General features: G+C 41.8%; 1 protein-coding gene across 1 annotated transcript in view; it reads right to left on the minus strand.

The window, feature by feature from the left end:
- ITGA9 (integrin subunit alpha 9) overlaps positions 1 to 13789 on the minus strand; it is a 381381-nt gene that overhangs the window by 136512 nt on the left and 231080 nt on the right. Inside the window, exon 18 of the mRNA XM_019483333.2 lies at positions 8118 to 8268. Coding sequence (XP_019338878.1) covers positions 8118 to 8268 — 151 coding nt within the window. The remainder of the gene's footprint in view (positions 1 to 8117; positions 8269 to 13789) is intronic.

Raw genomic sequence — 13789 nt, forward strand, 5'->3', positions numbered from 1 at the left:
GCCCCACATACTGACACAAGAAGCAAGGGGGAATTCCCACTTTTATACAGAAAATCATAGGGGTTACGGTCACAAGCTAACGGGCCCAAGGGAGGGAACAGGTAAAAGGTAAAAAAACATCAGCATTAGTACCTCAATTTCCCCCCCCCCCACACACACACACACACTTCTGGGGGTGTTCCCAAACAAGCCTTCAGTCTCTAAAGCAGTCAAAGCATAGCCTCCAGATGCCCTCAAGTCTGAAGCCAGCTCCTTCAGCCCACTGTCCTGGCTCCACTGCACACTCTTCCCCCTTTACTCCAGCCTCAAGCTTCCTCTTCCTTTTTCCCTTGCCCCCAGACTCTGGAAGGTTTCTGAGAGTTGTAGTCCAAATTAACAGTCAGCACAACTCGGCAGACTCCTGCCTGATTCCTCCTGCTGTAACACATTACATTCACGTGATGCTAATTCTTGAAAAAAAAGATCTGCATTGATCTTAATTCATCCCCTTCCTTTTGTGTCCTATGTTAAAGGCCTGTTAAATTTAGAAAAATACAAAATACAGTTTATGTTACAAAACCATAAAAGCTGCCAGTATTGAACTTATGTTCTTTATCCTTAAGGTGTTTGATACACAAGGACATTGGGAATAGAAATCTAGAGAAACCACTGTTAATGCAAGGGATAAGAAATAAAAGAAAGGAGCATTTACTGCTTTTCCTGACACAGCAAGGTGATCTTTCCCCTGGAAGACTAGAGTTTTAAGTAAATACAGCTTATAATATATTGGAATTTTTGTGTCTTTCAGTGTAATATACTGCAATCTGTGTTTCTTCCTTTTCCTCTTTTGAGGGGAAATTCTACCTTGCACGGAGGAACAACATGGTCTATGACAGGGGTCGGCAAACCCTGGCATGTGTGCCATTAGTGGCATGCAGAAACATTTTCCTGGCACGCCAGGAGGCACGCAAAGAAGTTGGGGTTTTTGTTTGTTTTTTTAAAGTTGCTGCTCTGGGCTCTTCTGCGCAGCCAGAAGTTGCAGTGCCGCGGCAGGCACCAGGCAGAGCCAGAGGAGCACAGGTGTCTGTGCTTTACTGCCCCCACCCCTGCTCCCAGGCTGCTCCTCCAGCCCAGCTGGCCCTGGAGGGAGCTGCCCAGGCAGGCAGATGACCTGTCCCACCCGGGGCTGCACCAAGGTGCCGAGTGCTGGGGCTGGGTGGTCAGGGCAGGGGTTGGGCAGTGTGGGGGGCCCTTAGGAAGGTGGGGGCTTCCCCAGGGCTCTGCAGGCTTGAGCTGTGGTAGGTGGGCAGGTGGGGGTGTCCAGCGGCACCCATGGTAGGGCCTGGGCAGCCCACGCAGCTCCACAGGGATGGGCCACAGCCACCCTGTGCAAAATGCATAGGGCAGGACGTGGGGCTCGGGGGGCTTCCTTCTCCGGGATCGGCCTCCCTGCATGCTGAGCACAGTGCAGGCAGGGCAGAGCCGTCCCCACTGAAGGGGCCTGGCTGCGGGAGCCCCCTGGACCCTGGGAACAGCTACTGTGGCTGCCTCAGCCTGCCCAGGTCCTGGCTTTGCCCACCTGCAGCTCCCCTCAAGGGGCCAGGGCTAGGGCAGGCACTGCAGAGAGCCACTGCACTGCGGGCTTCTGGCTGGCTCAGACCTGAGCACCAGCTGTGGCTGCAGCTTTGAGCCCAGGGAACAGCCTGTGGCTGCAGCTCCCACTTCCGCTGTACCCAGCACACACAGAGACAAAGCAGGGAGCTCCCTGGGCCTGGTGTCCTGCCCCAGCCAGGCAGTGTCCCTTCGTGGGCAGGGTAGCTGCGCCCGATCCCCACAGAGCTGTACAGGCTGGCTAGGCCCCACCTCTGGTGCTGCTGGGTCCCCCGCTGTGGCCTGAGTATGGGAGCCCTGGGGCAGCTCCCGCTCCCCGCCTGACACCAGCTCTCTATTTACTGTTTAAAAAAAAGCAACATTCATGATTATTAATAGTATTAAACATGCAGTGCATCCTGCCATGTACCCCCTCCGCCCCAGTTTTGTTTTTGTGGTGTGCTGGCACTACGGCAGCTTACAAGGTAGACGCTGTGGTTTTTTCGGCACTCCAGCCAAAAGACATTGCCTACCCCTGGTCTATGAGCACTTATGCAATATCTAAATATATAGTAGGCTAAGTATTGCCCTTTGTACAGGTTGAATTTTACTCATATTTTCCTCCCTTTCTCAAGGGAAACATAAGGCATAGGGACTTACAAAAGCTACCTGAATATCAATCACAAAGCATCTTTACCAGAAACATTCTGAACATACATAGTAAATAGTGATACAAAAAGGAATGAATGGCTCCTTCCTTTGCACATATATTTGTTCTTCCAAGAACATTGAATGATTAAAGACACAGCTGTCACTTATAATCTGCAGATCTCCAACTGTTATAAAATTTTAAAGCAGAGTTTTATTCTGCAAATTATTACAATTTGTAAATTGCTACTTTTATTTACACTTTATATTCAGTTAACTTCACCCAAAAAGTCATCTTTTCAGATCTCTGCCATGAAAAGTTGCCTGGCAGTATTTCTGTAGCAATGATTCTCTGTATTCTCCTGAAATAAATTCACCATGTAAAGTTTACCTACTTTTAATGTTAATAGCTAATTAAATTTTTAAAAAATCGCGTTGTTATTTTTCTGCTATGCCTTATATTATGTTTTCTCTGCACACTAGCTGATATAAAGCCAAGGAATGATGGAAAACAAGGGATTCAGCCAATATCTATTTTTAACAAGGGATTCAGCCAATATTTATAAAATGGCCCACATTTCAAAGGCATTTAAGGCACTGTTTTACTCAGTGTTGTAATGGCCAAATTACTTAAAAACCTTAGTCCCATTGCCTCTGAATGAGACTTAAGTACCTAAATCTCATTGAATTTCAGTAAGATATCTAAATGCCTTAGCTGGGTTTGAGTGCTGTTGTAGGCACAATGCTCCTGGAAATGTATGAGACACAAGGATTTTTAATTATATCTTTTATGGGTCTAATTGTATAGCTGGGAGGCAAGCTTTTGGACATTAAGGTTAAGTACAGACAGTCAAAAAGCCTGAGGCTGAAGGTTAGTCTTAGCTGCATAGACTGAACAGATAAGCAAGTGAACAGACATTCACTTTTGATTCTGGAAATGCAGCCACACGTCTGCAGTGGCCCAGGCCAGAAGCCAGAGGGGTACTACAGCACACTTTCCAACTTAGCTGGAGCAGACAGCTTGGGCCAAGGGTAGCCCAGCCACCCTGAGAAAGAGTGGTTCGTGGAGGAGATGCAAAGCATCCTGGCAGGCTGGGGGACTGTGAGTTAAATTGAATCTTAGGGGATCTGGGACAGAAGTTCAATACATTGATTTAACCTAAATCAGTTAAGTCTGATACTACATCTATCCAGGTTTATCTTAAACCGGCTTAGGCCATTTTGAAAACAGCTTATGTGCACTGAACTTCTGTTATGTTACAGATTTGAACCAGTTTCCGATTACTTATACCAGTTTACATGTAATTTCTGTCTGTAGCCTAAAAGCCCTTCGTCAGGTCACCCCCTAAATGACTAATCGCCATCTAAAAGTCTAAGGTAAAATGAGACTTGGCTCTCTTAGATTTTGCAGTCTTGAGGACAGCAACACCTCAATCATTTTAAAAGTCTGGGCTTAAACTATTGATTTCAATGGGAATTTTGACTCTTAAAGACCCTTGGGATTTTGCATTGTATTAACTGAATAAGATAAGTGACTGAGAAAGCAACTAAGGTTTCTTTTCTAAACACTGGCTAAATTCTAATTAGAATATGATAGGAAAAATTCACTGGATAACTAATACTAGCCACACAACTAAAGCTACATGCCAGACTTGGATGTGGGGAGCCACGTAATTTATCTGATTAAACAGAATTTAGCAACACTAACTGAATGTATTAGTATAAAAGTCTTAGGAACAAGCTCACTAAATAAATATGAATAATGACTAAATCAAAGGAAACGACCTTGTCAGAAACAGGCTGAACTTCTCAAATACTGTTCACTCTGCTCTAAGCCTGACTCTTGATAATTTCACTCATCTGTTGCTTGCGAGAAGCTAGAGAAACACAGAAGCCTTCAAGTTGACTGACTGCAGCATCTAGGAGTCTGACTAAAAATAAAGAAATCACCCCTGGCTGGAAATGACTGTCAGTTATGGGCTTCCCCAACCTATTCGCCCTTCAGTAGTGTTGAAAATGGACTAGCTCCTGGAATCCAATTTTCCATTGTAAAATGCTTTGAACTCTGGATGAAAAGTGCTGCATAAGAGCAGAGTTTTATTTAAGGGGCTGTTTCCAGGACTATTAAAGAAAACACCACAGGCACATTCCACCAGGCCTGTCTCACTCTATCTGTCACAGTTGAAAATGCTTTCATCCCACCTACACCAGTTGATGAGTAGGTAGGAAAGTACCTACTACTAACAACCACTGCCAGCAGTAAGTCATTGTCCTCCTGCAGACACTCAGAAATCACAACATCAATTCGTATAAAAGTTACATTATTCAGGAACTGACAGCTTACCACCCCACCCCTCCTTGTGCTTGCCAGCAACGCACACACACCAAGGGATCTGTCTGATCACCATTAAGTGAATTTTTCAAGCCCTTACAATGTTTAATCTGAAACATAGTTCAGATTATTGGATCATAAAAATCTGTAGTTGTTACATCTCTACTCTTAGCTTTACAGAAATGGGAAGTGCTTTCAAAATCATAACACAAACAGGGTAAAATATTCTTAGAATAGTAAAAAGTCTTGTTCCTAAAGAACAGGTCAGACTTATTCTTTTGCATTTTTCATTTAAAATCCTTTTGCATTACACACTGAATTGTCTCCTCAGTGGATACATTCTGAATTAGAGGTTTTACTGACAAGTGAGAAAACATACTATCTTATGCCTTACTATACCTGTAAAATTATTTCAAACAGTTAAGACTCTCAAGTTATATTCCTGACAATGCCTCTTACTCATTTGGCTAGCTCTGAGCAAGTAGTTAAACCAGCTTGGGCTTCAGTTCTTTCAACTGTAAAATGATGACAATAATAATCATCATCTTTACACATGGGGGCATATTTGATAATCTTATATATAAAAGTGTATGTAGGTAAGAGTCTCTTAAGACAATTTAAGGAGAAAAAAACACTAGAGAAAGGCTCAGAATAGTACTTGCTCAGGCCTAGGGCTAGGAAAAAATAATTTTGTAGTCCATGCTAGGAAAGGTCTGGTTATGCTTTCTTTGAAATGCTCTTGCAACACCATTCTTTGGAACATAAAATTAAAATTTGCCAAAGCTGTGGACTTTAAGTCATGGGCAAACCTGTTATTCCTGTGAAAAGCCACCCAAATTTAGTCTCAGACCTGGAAAGTGCTTAACTACTTTGGATGAAATTTTTCTAAAGTATCTAGCTCAAGACAGACAGTTGACTGGGAGCAATTAAATTCTGGCAAAGTTAGAAGCAACTAGCCAAAGTTTTATCATGATAAGCAGTGCTACTAGCGGTATATATTTATATGCATGTATATGTATAAATTTTCTAAATCTACAAAATTCAATGTTAATGAAACTTTCTATTAACTGCTATCATTAATAAACATTATTAGTTCACCCATAACCTTCAAGTCATTGGCATTTTGAAATACAGATTTAGATTTTTTGAATATTTGAATATTTATTGGGGGAGGGGTGCGCGCGCGCATGTGTGTGTGTGTGTGCGCGTGTGTGTGTTAAAGCATAACTGCAGCCTGTCTCCCCCAGTTGAAGGACTGACTGTAAGAAGCTATGGAAAGGAAATGTTGGGCTTCTTTCCATGGCAATGAGCACTGGCTGCAGAGCAAAAGGAAAATAAGACATGGGAATAAATGAAGCCTTTTAAATATCAGTCAATGTACCCTTATTTGCTCCTGTAAAGGAGGAGGAGCAGCAGCAACAGCTCTGCCAAGTAATGGCACTGTGATAGCTCATGAAAAATCAAAGTCCACAAATTAAAGAAGGCCAACAACAGTAACACACTGAGCTTCCAGCCACTGAGTTGGGCTGTTGTTCTCTTTTAAATCATCATATTTAGCTCTGCATCTCAATGTCCCTTATATGACTATATTATGTGTCGAGGAAGCTTGGCTTTCTAAAAAGAGTCTATTATCCACCCACTTACAAGTAAGTATAACCACCATATGAAAACTCATTGCATTTAACCTATAGGAAATTACTCTGGAGACATTTGGAAAACAAACAGGGGACTCAGTTACAGTACACCAAGAGGAATATCAGAGGCAGATTATAAAAGCCAATCAATCTAACCTGGTGGTCTCTTATTCTAAGGTTCACCTCTACTGAGAAGAGTATCAAGTATGTACATGGAAAAAGGAGTCCCCTTCCACTTGGGTGATATTCATTAAAAGACAGTTGTTGCTACAAGCTTCTCTGCAACAATAGACTCTTTCACTCAGAAATTCTTGCGAGTCATTGCTTCTATTCAGGATTTTATGTTTGAGTTTTTGCCTAGGCAATGATCAACTACAAACAATATCCCTACACACACACACACAGAGATGTATGTGTGTGTGTGCGTGTATGTGTGTATATATGTCAGGGGATGGAAATGGCCTGTGGAAGTTGCAATTAATATTTCAGACACATCCTGTCCACAGATCTTAGGGAGTAGGCAATACCTGTACTGAGGCAGCATCTACAAGGCTATAATTCCAACTGGATAAACTAGGAAGCCAACAGCAAAGTAGTTTATATTGATGGGAGAGCTTTTTGACAGAGATTGATATAGATTGGTGGACTCAACCTTTTGGCCCTGTGGCTGGATGAGTGGCACAGGGCCAGTTCACAGGTTGGGTCAGGCTTTATAAGCCAGAAGCAGGCACAGCACTGTGTGGGTCCTGTGCTGCCTTCCTCAGCCCCAGAAGTCCAGATCAGGCCCCATGCTGCCTCCACCTGCCTCTGCACACCTGCATCAGACCCCACACACTGGGATCAGGCCCTGCACTGGCACCCCAGCCCTGCATGCCCTATCTGGCCCACAAGTCTCCCCCCCAGGAGTTCGGAAATTTGGCAGCAGGAAAGCAGCCACCACTCTCCATGTCAATGAATCTCTGGACCCAGAGGAAGTCAGAGGCTCTGTGGCCTGGATCTGGCCCATGGGTTGTGGATCGTGCATGCATGCTGTAGAGTATAACAGCTCAACATTTGCAAAGTACTTTATTACCAAAAAAAAAAAGAGAGAGGTAGAATTGGAGAAGCATAAGGAATGAAAGCAGAGTGTATTACCATTGGTATAGCTAAAGGATTTTGAAAATCCAAGATTATATCTTGATTAGATCCATGTTGCTTATCACATGCTGGCTTGATTTACTAGAAAATTCACTAAGGAGTGAGATACAACACGCAGCAATATTATCTACTTCTAGAAATTATTCTTTCTAGCAGTTTATCATCCCAGCTTTCTCCATTGTACATTGGAGCCAGAAGAGTAGTAGAAAAATCATATAATTTTGAATTTTTTTCCAGGCAGGATTGTCTAATAGGAACCAAGGAGGCAACTGATGTTCCAATTAATCCATGCATAAATGACAGAATAAAAATATAAAACCATTCAAACCACATAAAGGCCTGCTCTTCTTCCTGGTAAACATCTAATTGATTTTGATGGCAGTGGGACAGGCCCTAAAAAGGTTATGAGATTTCTTCTAACAAAATTTGTTGCTGATTTTACAACTCAACTGGTTTCAATGGGGACAAGATATCACCCTCTATTTTTGCCATATCTGTGTTCTAGCATATCTCCCTGCTAACATATCTCCCATAACCATTTGAACATCAACAAAACAGCAGTCCTGTGTCATTTACAGAAATGTGATGTGCATCACCTACACAAATTAAATCCACAAAAGAGACGGCTTATGTAAAGACCCTTGGACAAGGTCAGGCCTGAAACAAAGGGGCATAAATCTGTGGTGTTCATTTGAGTTATGACTGTTTATACCAAGTCTCAATTTGCTCTCAACATATTTGTAATAAATTGGCAATACTACTAAAAGTCTGTTCTCAGGGAGATTAGCCTTTCTTACCTTTTGCCACATTTTGATAAAGAAGAGCTCCCTGGAAAAGTTGAAGAACACATTGGTATCATAGGCATCGTCCCCAATGTTAGAGATGGAAATATTCAGTGAAATGTTCTTGACCGCTCCCAGTGCCAGATAGGAGGTTCTTTCATCAACACTGTAAACAGAAGTATACATTAAATGCCTCACCACTTCTTCATTTATTCTTCATTCCAACTATAGAACTGGCACAGCTCAAATGATGCCAGATTAAAGAGCTAGTATTAAATGGACATTATATATGAGATGCTTGGCTTAACAGCATCAGCACAGTACAGGAAAGCCAGCAATTCCTGAATTCTAATCCTAGCTCTAATGCTGACTCTCCTTGCACCTACAGCATTCATTTAACTCATTTGGAAAATGGAGACAGTTTTATTTATTTTACTTACCATTCCTTCACAGAGGTATTCTGGGAATTAAATAGTTATGGTTCATAAAGTACTTTAACAATGAAAAATGTGTTGTGGAGCTATAAAGAATTGTTATATTAATACAATACTTATATTAACAATACGTTATACCTCCTCAGGGTTATTAAAACATTTTAGTAACTTTTTGAAAAGCTCCTTGCCATGTGCTACTCTGCTGAAAGGAAAAAAATGCAAAGACGGGCCACTTGGTATCAAGAAGGCTACTATACTGAAAATGAATTTAGAAATTCCCTGAATTGTAGAATTTTATAAAGATAGTATAAATCCTTTGGGGCCAACAGTACCTTTTATTCTGTGCTTTTTTTTGGATCTAGAACAACAGATTCCTATTACCTATTATAATGACTAGGCTTCCAAGGTAAAACCTCAGTGTGCATAAATAACAACTATAGGGATACATTCTGAATATTTCCCAACACACCTTCATAATATAACCATCCTAGATTATTCATACAGACGTGCACTCTCAATTTGTATACAGACATGGTGGGGTGGATCCAAATTCACAGCCTTTAATTGCCCAACCAAAACTTTAAAACCAACCTCTTGGAAGAGAGAGTAGCATTTCTAAACAGCTCTATCTTAACTGAGGTAGTCAACTGGCTTCATATTCTCATTATCATCTCCCCAATTCCTGTTAAATCTTCTTCCACTCCACAGGTGTTAATGACCCACTATTCTTTGTAACAGTCTTGATGTTCCACTATTCAAACTATCTTTTCTTTGCAATGTTGCTGTTTCTTAGCCATTCCTGGTAGTGTCTCTCTATTTCACAGCCCTGCAGACTGTTTTTTGCTTTAGCTAACTCAGGTATAGTAATATTAACTTGGGTGCAGAAATGACTGACAGTGAAGTATGGGAGGCATGGTCAAGGCACTCAAGTAGGCTAGATTTTTTTACGAATCTGGAAAAAAAACACAGATTTAACCGTTATGGCTACTAGAATAATGACACAATCTTTTGATTATTTTGACTATTTTCTGCCCAGTTTGTCATGAGCCAGAACCAGCCAGAACCAGGCCCAACTTTATATATAATCTAGCAAATTAGTGCACATTTCTAAAGTTATATTTGTTTTTGCTTTGACCTTAAACTAAATAATAGAACTCTGGTCCCCTTGCATAATCATAAAGCATCTAGTTTGTCTTTCACTGGAGAAAATATGCACTGTGATATAGGTGGTGGCGTGCCCCCCTATACATCCCCCTTTTCATAAATCTAGATCCACCCATGCACACATATATATACCAACACACATATGTACATATATATACACGCACCCGCCTATCATTAGCATTTACTGCGCATTTAGGCATTCTGACCAAACTAGAGCAAGAAAAGTTAATAAAAAGAAAACACAGAATAAAATCTTAAAAAAACAAATCTACTATTCCTGCAGTTAGATGGATTGGTAAAGTAAAAGGTGTGAAAGATATTGGGTGTAAATTATAAAACAGGCAGAAGTACCAAAACACCTTAAACATCACCAGTCTGGATTTAATCATCAGTGTAAAAGGATCTGAGACTTACTTTTCCTGGAAAATGATTCGGGTATGATTGCTGCTGGTCAGAAAGGGGCAGAGCCTTCCTGAAGCACATAAGGGAAAAGTGCCAATAGGATATTTAGCCAAAAAGTGACTAAGAGGGTCCTCCCATTATTAATGTAAAATACACCCACACTATCCTGATTTCTTAGCACTCACACTGTACTGTGGGGAAATCAGCTGTCTGATCAAGAGCATTTCAGCACGGCAAACAGTTTTAATGATAAAAATTCTAATAGAGTTTATCAGAAGTCCGGCAAAGGATCCATTGCATCTGGGATTTACACGGATCTTATTTTTCCACAGTCTTATTCACTGAACACCAGCTCAGAATGAAATTCTTCAAAATGACTTGTTTGTATGTGTAAAGTACCTAATATTCTTTTGCACCTCCCACTCTGACTTGAGCATTTAAACTCTGTTGTATGAATACCACACACAGAACAGATGCTGATAAGGCGATTTCCACGAATGAAGTAGCCTTAAGAACAGGCTATTCTGGTACACTATCCTGAAGATGCAAGGTAAGCTAACACTTACCCTCATCAAGAATGCTCAAGAATTTAGCATCCATATCTATATCACAACTTAGCCCCAAAAGGTTTGGAGACTTTGGGAGGGAGGAGTATTTGAGTAAAAATATTCTGGAAATCTTCAGAGTTAATCCTTAGGGATGGAAAGTTATTACCATTTGTGTGCCTTAATGGCATTTACCCAGCTGATTAAGTAATGTTTTTTGACCCCTACATACAACTTGCAGTTGTATGCCCCATGCAGAGTGCACCTGTAAGTAAATGTATGCATGCATTCCAAGCATATAGGGTAAGCTATGCATTGGCCAGAAAGTAACACGGCCACGTACACACTTACATGAGCATAAGTTCTGGAAGAGGACATCAACTACCCTCCCATAGTTTAGCCTCAGTAGCTAAGTGATCAGGACATTCACACAGGAAATAGGATACCTAGGTTACAGACAGTGTTTTGAACCGGCATCTCTGCAACTTCCCAGCACAGTGCTCTAAACAGCAGGCCACAGGTTAGGCATTCCTCAGTCTGTTTTCCAGCAGTTGATTTGAAGCAGAATCATTTCACCATGCATTTAATAGTGATTGGATACAATGGATGGAGAGCTGTGGGGAAGTTTCTGCTCCTCTAGAGGCATACCTTTCAGAGCAGCAGCCATTTCACTAAGCCAACATGTTTTCCAGCACTGGTGACGAACAAAGGTGCACATGGGTGCACCTGCACACCCTAGAAGTGCCAGCTGTGAAACTGGACGTGCACTTCTGGTTTTGCAGCTGGTTTGGTGATTGGCCACTGGGGGACCCCCCCGTTGGCGCTGGTGCCCCCCCAGACTTGGAAGGCACCAGTCACCCATGTTTTCTAGCATATTCTCTTTCTTCTGACTCTACATATCTCCCTCTCTTGGCTCTCCTGGGGTCCTGCTTCCAAAGGAGAGCTAGAGAGAGGCCTGAATAATGCCTACTTTGTTGTGAGTGTGGAATTTGAGCACTGTGCTGGAAGATCAAAGAGATAATCAGTTCAAACCTCCATTGGGTGAAAGGGCCTAAATCTCAGACTTCCTAATTCCTGGGTGACAGCACTAACCACTCAGATATTGGTGCTAAAAATAGGGAGGCCTCTCCACTCCCTGGCACCTAACACCTATTAGCCATAGGTTTTTGTCCACCTAAGATTTTGCAACTTATGCATGTACGCTGGGCATGTGTACAGGTTTCCTTTGCTTTACGCTGTACATGCGTTCCTGGAAAACGGAGCATAACTCAAATTCGCATAAAGCGAACCCACTTTACAATGTAATGAATAGGGATACGTTCCAAGACTTTGACTGTACTGACACCCAGACCCATTTTGACCACTTTCACATGACAATTTTGGTACTCACCAACAGCAGACAGGACCCACAAGCACAGGGTGGTGGTGAATGTTACCATAATGAGGATGGCAACTACAGAAACGTGTCATAGGCAATGAGCAAAGAGCACAGATGCATGTAGGAGACTATATTTTGGTGTGCATCACTCCCACCATGCACCGCACAAAGCAGCTGGCTGCAGGCTTCCACCACACCATTCGCATAAGAGTGAATTTACCTTGCATATAACAAATTTTTGGTTTAAAAAGGGTCATCACATAAGAGCGAATTCACACATACAGAACCCGCATAAAGTGAGGGAAACCTGTACATAGTTGTGTAACTCACAGATGAAGTGCAGCCTACTGTGCACTCAGTATACACAGAGTCTACATGTCTACCTTGCACAGGTAACAGGAGCAACAGAACTCCAATATATGAAGAAGTCCCAAAAATCCACTTATGAGGCTGAAAAACTGCCATGTAGGCTCAAGAGAGTAACAGAATTCTGGCCCTTATGTTCATCAGTGCAACTCCTTCAACTGCTTCTCCACATAACACAGCACTTTTCATAACAGTCATTTCATTAACCCATTTTCACTTATAATAACCTTTGTCCACTTCTTGCAGTCTAAAATTAAGGCCCAAAATTAAAGCTTGGTTTCACATTGCATGAGAAATGAAATCTGCAAAAACTGTTCCTAAAAATTTCTGGCAGCAATTAACCTTAGTCACAAATCCTAATATACCGACGTCTAAATAATTGGATTTGTACCTACAATTGGGAATTCAGCTTCTAAAAGGTAAGATCTGCACCAGCAATTTATTGAGGGTGTTAAACCATACCATTGCAAAATTTGCAAGAGGAAAGCTGCACCTGGAATCCCCCTTACAATCTGAGTCCAAAGATGCAACAAATTAAGATGTGTTTATAGGACCCTGGTGCCATGCCCAGGACCACTACTGAGATGCATGGTTCATCTTCTTGCTCCTATTCAGCACTCACCAAATCCTAGAAATGAGGTTGTACGGGCACCTTAGCAGGGCCCTGCTGCACACTTCTGAGACACTTTCAAGCAGTGTCTCTGTGGTCTAGTTCCTGGTGGATGCTCAGGGCTGTTCTTAGGCAGTCTAATATGTGGGAAGTGGTGCATGCTGAGCTGGTCTGTGTGGGTGGCTTCTCGGCAGAGGTCCCAGATGCAGTAAGGAGGAAGTGCAGCATGCCCATTTAGGCCCCATCTTGCAATTCTGATGTGTGCCAACCTCTCAATGAAATCAATGGAGCTCCAGCCCAAGCATGTGTTGCAGCATTTGGCCCTGAGAATTCTGTATTAAATACTCTATTCGCTTGTCTTTTGAAAAGCATGAAAATCCTTCTACCAAGGCATAGAAGACTAACTACTAGGGTCTTCTAATGATACAAATATGCGGGGGAGGGGGGGGGAATAATACCATTACTATTATTTAATATGAAAATCAAAATTCCAGAAATTATAAACAAATGAAAAACTGCTAAGATTAATTTGGATGCATGGGTAATTTTAACAAATGAAGAAATCTAACAAAATATTCACCATGTGGAAGGTCCAGGAATGTCTAGAAATTGCTGTTAAGGGACATGGTTAAAAATGCATCAACCTCCCAATAAAACCTTATTTTTACCTCTACTCTAGTACACTGAATGCAAATGACTGGAGAAATAATCTTTCATGATTTTGCAGTGTTAGCATGTTTAGAAGTAGCACAGAAATGTGACCAAAGAACACTGTCAATTAATTCTGA

Source organism: Alligator mississippiensis, chromosome 5 (genome assembly GCF_030867095.1).
Source record: "Alligator mississippiensis isolate rAllMis1 chromosome 5, rAllMis1, whole genome shotgun sequence".
Classification (NCBI taxonomy): domain Eukaryota; kingdom Metazoa; phylum Chordata; order Crocodylia; family Alligatoridae; genus Alligator; species Alligator mississippiensis.